Source organism: Salmo trutta, chromosome 15 (assembly GCF_901001165.1).
Source record: "Salmo trutta chromosome 15, fSalTru1.1, whole genome shotgun sequence".
Taxonomy (NCBI): domain Eukaryota; kingdom Metazoa; phylum Chordata; class Actinopteri; order Salmoniformes; family Salmonidae; genus Salmo; species Salmo trutta.
Genome location: NC_042971.1, coordinates 33,942,979 through 33,956,170, shown reverse-complemented (window position 1 = coordinate 33,956,170; position 13,192 = coordinate 33,942,979). Strand labels below are relative to the sequence as shown.

The 13,192-nt window shown below is 39.3% G+C and overlaps 1 protein-coding gene across 1 annotated transcript in view; it reads left to right on the top strand.

Annotated features, from left to right (window-relative positions):
• The window catches only part of LOC115148277 (active breakpoint cluster region-related protein), a 210,653-nt gene continuing 197,461 nt past the window's right edge, over positions 1-13,192 (top strand). Inside the window, exon 1 of the mRNA XM_029690221.1 lies at positions 1-1,111. Coding sequence (XP_029546081.1) covers positions 268-1,111 — 844 coding nt within the window. The 5' untranslated portion in view covers positions 1-267. The remainder of the gene's footprint in view (positions 1,112-13,192) is intronic.

The following is a 13,192-nucleotide window of genomic DNA, read 5'->3' as shown; positions in this document are numbered from 1 at the left end:
TACGACTGTCGCATTTAATTGGTTTACGTCACCACCTATCTACCGGAACTCGAAAGTTTTTATTTGGATATACCAAACTGATCAAGCGATTGCGTTGGAGATTTAACAAGTGTGTGTGCTAATTTACAACGAAGTGGCAAGTATGGAATGAGTCTGTGGGAATTTTAACAAAAGGTTCCATATGCGACAGAATCAATACTGTTTGTAAAGGGAACAATTTCCTCAAGGGGCAATTACACTGAATCGCCGATCTTCGCAGGAGACAAGATGTGGGAGCAAGAGGAATTCGAAAAACATTGGAAAAAGGAATTTCCTGAAGTGGAAGCACCTAAAATGGATTTAACGTCTGTGGAAGATGTTGAGACAGAGCTAGAAACACGTAAAGCGAATCTCAAAACGCTGCAGCAGGCGCTGTCGGAGGAGAAATTCAAGGTGATATACCTACAGACCACCATCGCTAGACAGAAGAAAAGTTATGGCATGGAAAGGTGGGAAGACACTAAAGACGAAAACTTGAATGTTGAACCTGTAATATCAAAGACAGAAACAGAAAGGAAATGGGAAAATGAAAAAGTAGACGGCGAAAGTATGAAAGTGCCTGGTAGTGCAAGCATGAAAGTACGGACGCCAGGCAGCAAACCAGAGCCGCCGACCAGGATCAGTAGTAGGGTAGGTAAACTTATCCCCCCCGCGCCCCCGCGAAAGCCAAGCATCCAGAAACAAGGGAATACGATCTTATCAGGGCTCTCTCAAGCTGATGGAAACTGCATCGGCCGCATAATAGGGAAACTGAATTCCGGTACTGATAGCAACAGCAGGGAGGCTAGTGACCATGAATACGAGGATGCTGAGCTCAATGAGAATTTCGTCAAGAGCAACTTGGTGACCCCCAAAACCACCACCAGAGACAGCCAGAGGTCGAAACCCTACCCGGACACCCTGTGCCCATTCCGCCAGAGCAGAGATTTCGACTCCAGTGATGATGGAAGGCAGTCTCCTTCCTGCATACCTGCGCCCTTCATTGCATCCCTTACCGGTGGTTCCGGGTGCAGCACTCCAGACAGACGCAGTGAAGGCTACTTGAGCTCCGACCATGAAGACTCCTCTTCAGGTAAGATATTCATTTTCTTGGTCACATCAGTTGGGGTTTACACAGCACTGGAAGGTGCTATTTGTGGGGTCAAAGTTTTATGGCAATGGCACTGATAAGACAATCACGAGAGGATGACAGGTGTTGCACCATCTCTATAACTAGCCTATGGCCTGCACTGTATGACAGTGCATAATAAGTGAACGAGATTGTGGTTGTGAAGTAAAGATTAAGAGTAAAGATTGTTGGGAAGTGTGTTAACCTTTGCACCAAATTCCACAATAGCAGGTAAAACCACATTACATCCTTGAATTGAAGGAGTTTGTCAATATTTACTCAGGTTGTTGGGCTTCATTAGGCAATACTTTGCTCTGGTTTTGTCAGTCACAAGGAATGTTTGACAGGGCAGTTCACACATGACTAAATGAGAGCAAGGAAAAGATCAACTGAACATTTGAATCATTTTTACATTTGAGTCATCTAGCAGACGCTCTTATCCAGAGCGACTTACAGTTAGTGCATTCATCTTAAGATAACTAGGTGTGACAACCACATATCACAGGCATAGAAAGTACATTTTTCCTTTAATAATGTCCATGGAGTCAGAGCTAGAAGTTGGGTGAATTGCAAGTTCAATTTACCCACCCGTTTTTATTTATTTATTTATTTATATATATATATCTCGTACCAGTCAAAAGTTTGGACACATCTACTCATCAGGGTTTTAATTTATTTCTACTATTTTCTACGTTGTAGAATAATAGTGAAGACATCAAAACTATGAAATAACACATATGGAATCATGTAGTAACCAAAAAAGTGTTAAACAAATCAAAATATATTTTATATTTGACATTCTTCAAAGTAGCCACCCGTTGCCTTGTTGACAGCTTTACACACTCTTGGCATTCTCTCAACCAGCTTCCAGTAGTCACCTGGAATGCATTTCAATTAACAGGTGTGCCTTGTTAAAATTGATTTGTGGAGTTTCTTTCCTTCTTTAATGTGTTTGAACGAATCAGTTGTATTGTGACAAGGTAGGGGTGGGATACAGAACACAGCCCTATTTGGTAAAATACGAAGTCCATATGTCAAGAACAGCTCAAATAAGCAAAGAGAAACAGTCCATCATTACTTTGACTTACCTTCATGTCTTAATCTGGAAAATTTAAACTTTAAAAATTTCTCAAAGTGCTATGATAAAACTGTCTCTCATGAGGACAGCCACAGGAAAGGAAGACCCAGAGTTACCTCTGCTGCAGAGGATAAGTTCATTAGACTTACCAGCCCCAGATTGCAGCCCAAATAAATGCTTCACATAGTTCAAGTAACAGACACATCTCAACATCAACTGTTCAGAGGAGACTGTGTGAATCAGGCATTCATGGTGAAATTGCTGAAAAGAAACCACTACTAAAGGACACTAAGAAGAAGAGACTTGCTTGGGCCAAGAAACACGAACAATGGACATTACACCGGTGGAAATCTGACCTTTGGTCTGAGTCCAAATTTGCGATATTTGGTTCCAACTGCCATGTAAGGAGCGGCAGGTAGCCTCATGGTTAGAGCGTTGGGACAGTAACCGAAAGATTGCTGGATCGAATCCCTGAGCTGACAAGGTAAAAATCTGTCATTCTGCCCCTCCCTGTACAAGGCAGTTAACCCATTGTTCCCCGGTAGGCCTTCATTGTAAATAAGAATTTGTTCTTAACTGACTTGCCTAGTTAAAGGTTACACAGGTGACTGGATGATCTCCGCATGTGTGGTTCCCACTGTGAAGTATGGAGGAGGTGTGATGGTGTGGGGGTGCATTGCTGGTGACACTGTCAGTGATTTATTTAGAATTCAAGGCACACTTAACCAACATGGCTACCACAGCATTCTGCAGCAATACACCATCTCATCTGGTTTGGGCTGGTTTGGCCTATCATTTGTTTTTCAACAGGACAATGACCCAAAACACACCTCCAGGCTGTGTAAGGGCAATTTGACCAAGAAGGAGAGTGATGGAGTGCTGCATCAGATGACCTAGCCTCCACAATCACCCAACCTCAACCCAACTGAGATGGTTTGGGATGAGTTGGACTGCAGAGTGAAGGAAAAGCAACCAATAACTGCTCAGCATATATGTGAACTCCAAGGCTGTTGGAAAAACATTCCAGGTGAAGCTGGTTGAGAGAATGTCAAGAGTGTGCAAAGCAGTCATCAAGGCAAAGGGTGGCTACTTTGAAGAACCTCAAATATAAAATATATTTTGATTTGTTTAACACTTTTTGGGTTACTACATCATTCCATATGTGTGATTTCATAGTTTTGATGTCTTCACTATTATTACACAATGTAGAAAAAATTAAGAAAAACCCTTGAATGTTTAGGTGTGTCCAAACTTTTGACTTGTACTGTATTTTTTTTATATATATATTTTTTTTATAAAAAGTGGGGGGGTCGAGGTGAGGAAGATTATTTAAGATACTGTTTGAAGTTTCAGATGTTTTTGGAAGATGGGCAAGGACTCTGCTGTCCTAGCTTCAGGGGGAACCTTGTTCCACCATTGGGGTACCAGGACAGAGAATAGCTTGGACTGGGCTGAGTGGGAGCGGCCCTCCCGTAGGGGTGGGAGGGCTAAGAGACATGAGGTGGCAGAACGGAGTACTCGGGTTGGGGAGTAGGGTTTGAGCATATCCTGAAAGTAAGGAGGGGCAGTTCTTCTAGAGAGGGGCAGTATCTACAGGTTAGTGCCAAAATAAAGGAAACGCTTGAGTAAATGAGGGATACAAAGTTGAAAGAAGGTGCTTCCACACAGATGTGGTTCCTTAAGTTAATTAAGCAATTAACATCCCATCATGCTTAGGGTCATGTATAAAAATGCCCAGTTTCCCATTATTCTGCCATGGCCAGAAGAAGAAATCTCAGTAACTTTGAAAGAGGGGTATATAGTGTGTGTGTCTCTCAATAAGCAGATCTCAACCCAATTGAACACTTATGGGAGATTCTGGAGTGGCGCCTGAGACAGCATTTTCCACCACCATCAACAAAACACAAAATTATTGAATTTCTTGTAAAAGAATAGTGTCACATCCCTGCAATAGAGTTCCAGACACTTGTAGAATCCATGCCAAGGCGCATTGAAGCTGTTTTGGTGGCTCGTCATATTAAGACACTTTATGCTGGTGTTTATTTTATTTTGGCATTTACCCGTATATAGTTCTATGATGCACATGTATTGAGGGAAGTACCCTAGGAGAGGGACTTGAAATGGATGACTGGTTCATTAGGGACAATGGAGAGGGTGTGCAGCTTCCTCATCCCTCTAATGACCAGGTGCTCGAGCAATGACAATCTAAATTCTAGAGGCACAATCCAGTCTGGCACTCAGACAGACAGCATCAGCATGTCCTTTGTGTTTCACAAAGATAACATTCACTTGCAGGAGCAAATAGTTGAATAAGGTGAATAGACCATGAATTCCAATACACTCTGTGGTCTGTCAGTTAACCAGATGCAGACTTACTTTCAATGTTGATTTGAGTCAATCATTTCTGTTGCTGAGAGGGCTAAGCAGGAAACAGTTACAAAATAAACTGTCGTAAGTTAGTCATTTTGAGAACAGGTTTCATGAGGCCTGTCTTTGAGTGAAAGTGGGCAACTAAGTAGGCTACCAAGTTGTTGAATGACTGTAAGAAGGTCACTTCTAGTTACTTTTTTAAAGGACATTCTACTTCAAAATGCATAAACATTTTATTGTGTTCTCTTCCTTTGAAACTCATCTGAAAATCGAGCGAATTTGAACTCTTCCTCTCAATTAGGAAAGTGACAAATGGGGAAAAAAATGATTAGCGTTAACTTAATAAAAAAAAAAAAAAAACATGTATATACATTTTGTTAAAATTGTGATATATATTTTTTTAAATCACAAAATTACATAGGGGGCAATGAAGATGCGCAGGTGGCTTTGGGCAAGTGAATTTTTTTTCTCCCGAAGAATCAACTTGAATTAAAGCTTGTCTATGGTTCCTTTTATTTGTTATGTGCATTAGCGACTCACAACAAAAAATAAACCTAGCCAAGTGATCAGTTCTTTTCCCTCCATTACATGTCGCTCACTCAATTTTATCCGACCACTCCCTCTACACGAGCACACACACACGCTCTGCACACCTCCCGTTAGGCCTAGAGAAATTACTACCTTTAAAAACGAACTGTTGGGATACCTTTCTTGACAAATCACGACAGTTTTATCACAAATTCAAAATGGACTGGTTGATTTAAAGTAAGGGAATATGCGTTCCAACCACAGTTTGGAATAATACATTTGTCTCGTCTATTTAAAGCTTTTTTGCGAACCGCTATAGTGTGCCATTTAGAATACATTACATTTATAACTCCCCCTAAACCTAGGCCGTTTCCAGACTGAAATATGCAACAAAAAACATTTGTTTTGATGAAGGAAAATTGCTTATTCATTAGTCTAGGGTTGTAATTTGTTTCATAGTTTAACAAAAGCCTGCCCACCAAGTTTTTAAGCTGAGCTCACAAATCAAACATAGGGCAAAAGAAAACAAGCTCCTCCAAATGTGGGTTTCTACTGGTTAAAAAATGAAATAATTGTAGCTTTCTAATGTTGTTAACTGTATGTCTCGACTGCCATTATTAAGGGAATCGCTGTTGAAACAGGAGTAAACGGTGAACATTGATATTGATGAGGAAGATGTACCTGTTTCAGTAGTGCGCGTTGTGGCACAAATTTAACAAATATACTCCCAACTCAAGTAGGCCATTGACGATGGCTGCATATCAACTGCAAACTTTAATGTAATCAGCACTTTTTCCCCAAACTGTTAACGATGATGACGTGTGGAGCGCTTTATATCTGTGACAAATGATTAGAAAGATGCTCCATATCTTCACATACTAACATTACAGCACTGTCGCGTTAGGTAGGCCTATTAGTTCATGTTTTCCCTTTATGATGATCGGGACCTGTTTTTAATTTTTATTTAACCTTTATTTAACTAGGCAAGTCGGTTAAGAACACATTTTTATTTACATTGATGGCCTAGGAAAGGTGGGTTAACTGCCTTGTTCAGGGGCAGAATGACAGATTTTTACCTTGTCAGCTCGGGGATTCGATCAAGCAACCTTTCAGTTACTTGCCCAACGCTCTAACCACGAGGCTACCTGCCAGCCCTGTTAGTGGTAGTTTTGTGATAACTGCACTGTGAATATAATTGTTGTGGCGAAAAACTTTTTTGTTTGTTGTTGTTTAGGGATCTCAATGACATCACCAACCAATTCTATATTAACCCAAATAATTATTTAGCTAGTGTTATGTAACTATTTTAGCTAACAGTTATTACATACGTCTATGAATATGGTTGTCTACACTTACAGGATTACAAGCTAGCTAGTTACCTTGGAGGTTTCTCGGACAATCTGATGAGAATCTGAGGAAGATCACTCTGATCTTAAAAGCTAGTCTAGGCAGTGCGCCACTGCTAAATGAATATAGGGGAAACACTTCCAGATGAATGGTATGGGACTTGGGACCAAGCCATCAGACCATGGATTTCTGCTCATTCATGTCACTTGTCTTTTTCAGAGAAAATGAGGTCAGTTGGATTACAGTCACTCTCTTTGATAAGATGCATGCATGATTTCCATGGTGATTCACACCTTGGCTGAGGTTATATTTCACCTCAGAAAAGGTGGCGAGACGAGGATGTGCTTCTGCTTTGACTTCCCTGCCTGTTAGACTTCCTCTGTTCTTCACGAGCAATGACAAACTAACAACAATAATGACAAAAGCTACAGCCAACTCCCATCTCTACTTCTATGTGTACTATACATTTGGCACCATGACATTGCATGTTGTTTTGGTTAGCCTAATGCAATTAGAACGGGGGTGAACTCCGCACCGTGGCTGCTGTTCTTCTTACAGCAGGGTTCCTTTGGAAGAGTGGAGAACAAACCTATCTTTGTCACGTTGCTGGAGATTCATTTTACATCATGTTCGTCTCCTTATCCACGTCTCTGTTCTCTCAGAAATGCAGGGCCTGTCGAGGCCCGTCCTGCTTAGCCGGTATGCCGACAACACAGCCAGCTGTTACCCAATGTAACGTGTGTGTCTATGGAATATGTTTTTGTACTTTGCCTACATGTGCACTGTATGTCTGTATTTTTGGTGTGTGTGAGCGGTAAGACCTTAGCGTGATGGTGTGTGTCTGACCCTGACAGCTCAGTACAGTAGGCTGTACATTGAGCTGAGGCTGCTGTCCTCTGAGCAACATACATCCTCCATTTCCCCACAAAGGATCATTGATGTGGCTTATGTCATCACTTAGTCCCTTTTGTAAGGAGACTGTGACTTAAAATGAGATATTTCCCATTTATTTCAGCCATTTAGAGAATGTGCTTAAATATGGAAGTCAAGCTGTTTGGCTATTAACTCAGGCTGTTAGTGCCTGTTCTCAACGGCCTGTCTGTGGTGTTACCTTGGTGATCAGCGTGTCATCTTGGCAGCCAGGCAGGCAGGATGTGTGTTTGTGGGGAAAAGAGACAGACCATAGCTTGTGCCGACGGTGTGAACAATAAGTACAGACTCGCGTTCTAAACTGCTGAGCTCAAGTGAAGAGTTTGCAATGCGGAGAGAAGCTGGGCTAGAATGTGGATTTTGAAAGGGTAAATCCATTTGAATTCAATCAATTTTTGACAGCATCCATTTTGATTTAAACAACTTTCCATACATGTTTGCCTATGGAAGAAGTGGTCAGAAAGTGACTTTTTGAACCTGAATGGCAAAACATTCACGAGATAAAAGTGCTCAAAGTTGACCAATTTTGCATACCCCACCATACCATGAGACATCAATGTCTTCATCACTGGAAAATATGAACGGTTTAGTTTGATATAATTTAAATCTTACAAACAGTGTTGTCAAATCTATTTTACAATTTCTTGGATAAAAAAATGTTTTTAATGAAATTTGGACAATTTGGAATCCTTTAAAGTTGCTACACCTAGAATTTCCCTGAATTGCGCCCCAATGTGAAAACTAGATGAATTGCAATAGCACTTGGTTGCATTCAGAACAAATCTTGCCCCTCCCCCACATCCCATTTCCTATAATATGGCTTTGACTCACACTTGAGCCTTTTACTCGTGGCTTTGATCCACCAGCTTCAAACAGCTGTAAAAATGCTGTTTTTATGTTATTGAAAATAATTTCGTAGTGATTTAGAGATGGTACAATGATTCCCTACATTGTTTGTTCGCTCGATTTCAGTTTGTAAGAAAACAATGTAGAATTTTAGCAACCAGGAAATGACAGAGGTATTTCTACATTGGCCACTCAACCTGATTTCCACTAGATTTTGATTAGATTTGATTTGGATCTCTTTTAGTCCTCATTTGGTCTAATCTTCCAAGAGTCCTTAAACATTAAAATACAATTTATAATATGAACACATTTTCACATAACACACTGTTACAAACAGACATAATACACTAACATATTGACCCGATAAATACTCAGTCTAAAAATATATTTTGATTCTTCATCTACCATAGTCCAGCACAACTTTCCTATGTATTATATTTAAATGGTTTTAAAGTATTGTTTCAATTTATATATTGAAAGGTTTCTGGTTTGCTCAGTTCAATTATTCAATTTCTTTGTTGCTCTAAATTGAAATGTTCTTTTTCCCATTTTCTCTTTTCTGTCTGGATAACACATAGATGGTGGACAATCTATTCCTAGTATTTACTGAATGTCTGTCTCTTACCAACTGAATACCATTGTAAATAGAGTTTGGCTGTTTTTAAATGGTGTATATTATGAAATAAAATAAGCATGTTTTTTTCAATTATCTTGTTTCTTGATGACCAACCAAGAGCATTGTGCATGACAACAGAAAAACCATATCTCCACCTTTAAACAATCCTTGCTGCTTTGTTCTGTGCAGTCAGTAGCCTCCTAATTTCACTTGCTGATGCATTTCCTCAGACTACAGAACACTAGTTCACCTCTCTCAATTAATGATTGTGTTATTTGCTTAAGAATCTTTCCTGGTAAATATTTAGCTATCCTTCTGATCATGCATGCTGTTTTACAATTTTTTTTTAGATAGATGATTTATTTGAGATGACCATGATAATCAGTTGTCTAGCTGCACTCCCAGTAGTTTGGTTTCTGCCACTTCCTCAATTTGTACTCCCCCCATACTTAATTGTATCCCATGCTGTGTTGCCCTTTTCCTAGTGGAACAGACCAACATAACTTTGGTTTCATTGGTGTTTAAAACAAGTTTGTACCGGCAAACCCACTTCCTAATATTCTCAATCTCCTTGTAAAGCTTGCTTGTCTTGCTGTGTAAATTGTAGTATCATCTGAAAATATAGTAGCTTGAGTTTCAGATAAGGCATAAGGAAGGTTGTTGCTATATATTAAATAAAGAAGTGGCCCAAGGCAGCTGCCCTGCGGTATTCCACAGTTTAAAGCATGAGGGGAAGAAAAGAAAATGAACCATTGATATAGGTGGACTGTTTCCTGTCAGTTAGCATTGAATTGGGTACAGTCATATCTACCTACTTAAAACCATAGTGCATTAATTTTGTCCAAATTAATCAAATGCTGTACTAAAATCCAAAAATAGTACCCCCACAAACCTGCCATTATCCATAGCATTGAGCCACTGGTCAGTCATGTCAACCAATGCAGTGGTAGTGGAATGGTTTTTGCGATAAGCATGCTGATTGGCTGTAATCAGATCATTCTTTTCTATGTACTCCCATATTTGTCTACTCACAATAACCTCCAATATTTTACTGAGTGAAGGGAGTACACTAATTGGTCAACTATTGGCAGGAGTAATGGGTTCTTTGCCGTCTTTCGGAATAGGATGCAGTTTAGCATGCTTCCATACATTTGCAACATCCCCTTTTCCAGTGAGCAATTAAATATGTATTTCTGGGGACAGCAAAGCGAAGTAAAACAATTATCCATAAGATCATAACCTGTGGATTTACCATCAGGTAATGACTTCAATAGATTTAACACCACCTACTGACACCATTTGTTGACTAAAAGAGCAGGTCTTGTTGCTCATAATATGATCATCAATCCATTGGACAATAGCTTGTTTGGAAGAATGTGTGTTTACATTATTGCTCAGTAAATCAATTTTCTTTGTAAAAAAAATCTGCAAAATGATTGGCAATATCAGCTGGTTTTGTTATTGTTCTCCTGCCAACCTCCACACTAGATGGGCATGATGAGATAGATGTACCAAGTAAGCCCTTAACTGTATTCCATACTTTTTTTAGACTCATTTTTACAATCAATAAAAGCATTGTTGTAAAATAATGTTTTTTTTCTTACGATTCAATTTAACAGCATAATTACATAATGTTCTATAATTATGTTCAGATTTGGCTGCTAAGACTTTTTCCATATTTCTTGGAGAAAAAGCTTCACCCAGTTCATCATCAATCCATGGAGATGGACGTGCCCCAAGTGCACTCTTTCTTACTGGGGGCATGATGGTCCATTACCTCAGTGAGCAAATCAATAAAACATTCTGTAGTGTGATTTTAAATCATCCTCTAGATAAATCATCTCCCAGGGTACAGCAGCCAAATCATTTTGAAGTAGTTCATGATTAAATGTTTTAAAATTTCTCTTGACCACAATCCTTGGGGGTTTCTATGGAACCTTGGTGTTTATGGTTATGGTCACAATATTATGGTCTGTCCAGCCCACTGGCATTGATCTGGCTTTTAAGCATTGCAATGGTATATTACAGAAGATCAGATCAATGCATATGTCTGAACGATGACCCAACTTAGTTGATGATCTAGTAGTATCATTAACCATATGCCGAGAACTGTGGTTTTGAAACAAATCTCATCAATTTTGTTCTATTCAAATTATTATGATCCTTCCAATTTATATTAAAATCACCCAAGATAGCAACAGAGATGTATTTATCTGTGGCCTTGTCAAACCCAGTACATAAGTCATCCAGATAGGATACCTTAGAGCTAGGAGGTCTATACACACATCCTACCAATATGGCTGCCTGGTGAGGCAGATGTACTTGAGCCCATAGTGTCTCTATTTCACATGCATTAAGGTCATCCCTCCTCTTAAAAGGTATATGATTCTGAATGTGCAGTGCTACACCCCCACCATTCCTATTCCTGCCCCTTCTAAGTAGACTATATCCATGAATGTTTATTTGCCCATCATTTACAGATTCATCTAAATGCGTTTTGGTCAAAGCCAAAATATGATTATGTTGACCAAGTTAAAAACCTCATGTATTTTGTTAGTAAGGCTACATGCATTAACCTGAGCAATATGCAGCCCTTACCTTGTCAAGTGGAGATCAATAGAGCATGTATTCGTTATAGTTGTCATGATACACTACAACACACAAACTCCGATTTGAACATTAAATTAAAATAGCCAGGGAGTTACTCTAGAGTCCCGATACAATTGCCCGTTGATGTAAAGTTTATCCATCACCATGGAGACTCGTTGATTCAGGCAACGCTTTTACTTCATGATGGGATAAAAAAAATTCTCCTTTCATTGATCTCGGTGGGGAAGTGATCATTCATTCATTCCAAAATCAGTGTTTCTGAGTTCTCTGCCCCTGCTCATTCTATGGACTTCTCCGGTATCCATGAAAATATTAGATTGTCCCGTGTTGATCGACACTGTACATCAAGCAGGGTTTCTTTTTAAGCTGTTTGTTCTCCCTTTGTACCACCTCCACCTTGCCATGAATGGGGTCTACAGTACCTTTCATCCCTTTGTACCACCTCCACCTTGCCATGAATGGGGTCTACATTACCTTTCAGCTCCGTGTTCTCTTTCCTTAGATCATCAATTTGACATTGGCTGAATTCTAGACTGGCACATAATGCATTGCACAGCTACAAAGTCAGAACAACTTTCCCATTTTGACAACAGATGCCGCTCAGGTGGGAGAAATCAATAGGCAGATATCACAGCCAATCACAACACTGGCATGTAAGTAATACTGTGAAACACAGTCATTCCACTATTACTGCAGATGCAGTATATTATGAACACTTTCTGAAATAACAATAAAACAAATCCTATGTATAGCACCTTTTTTAACGTTAATTACCTAAACTTGTAAACTAAATTTGTTTTCATATATGCATATGTTGCAGCTTAGACCCTATTTTACATCATCTGAGGTTTTTCTGTTGTGCCCTCAATTGGTTGAGACACAACATGCTCTTGAAAACAGGGTGGGTGACATTTCAATCATAGAAATATAATCATAGAATGGATCTATCCCTTCAGACCAATGCCATTTAGAATGCTACACCATTTACATTTTTATTGAATTGCAATTTTAACATCTAATTACTACTGCAAAGATGGCCGCCGGTCCACCCACTGTCATCGTAAATGGTCACGTCTGTTCTATTATCGATATTTATATGATTTCAATAGGTTTCCTATTATCTCAATAGTGTGAAAGGCACAAAGATCATACCCTAAGACGTGCTAACGTTCCACCATTGCCAATAACAAGGGAAGTTAGCATTTTTGGGGGGGTATGATATTTATGCCTCTGACTTTCTCTCTCATCATTATTCACTATTGATTGAGGATTATCCATAATCATGGTAGCATCCACATTCATATAGAACTGTTCAGTGACTCCAAATTGACACATTATTTACCTTTTGATTTCTATAGTGCACAACATAATCTGAAACACAACCAAACTAACTGCAAATGCATCCAAGTTTCTATTCACAATGATTTGGGCATTGTGTCCTAGGAATATGGGACCAAATACTAAACTTTTGACTACTTTAATACACAAGTGAATTTCTCCAAATACTTGTGACACCTTCAAATGGGGGGGACTAGATAAAGTGCTTTCATTTCTAAATGGTTAAACATTTGTATGAAAATACCCTCAAATAAAAGGTGACATTATGCACTTTTGCCTCATATGAAACATTTGATCTCAAATCCAAAATGCTGGAGTTTCGAGCTAAATTGTAAGCTTCACTGTCCAAATAAATACATAGGGGACTGTATATCTGGTGTGT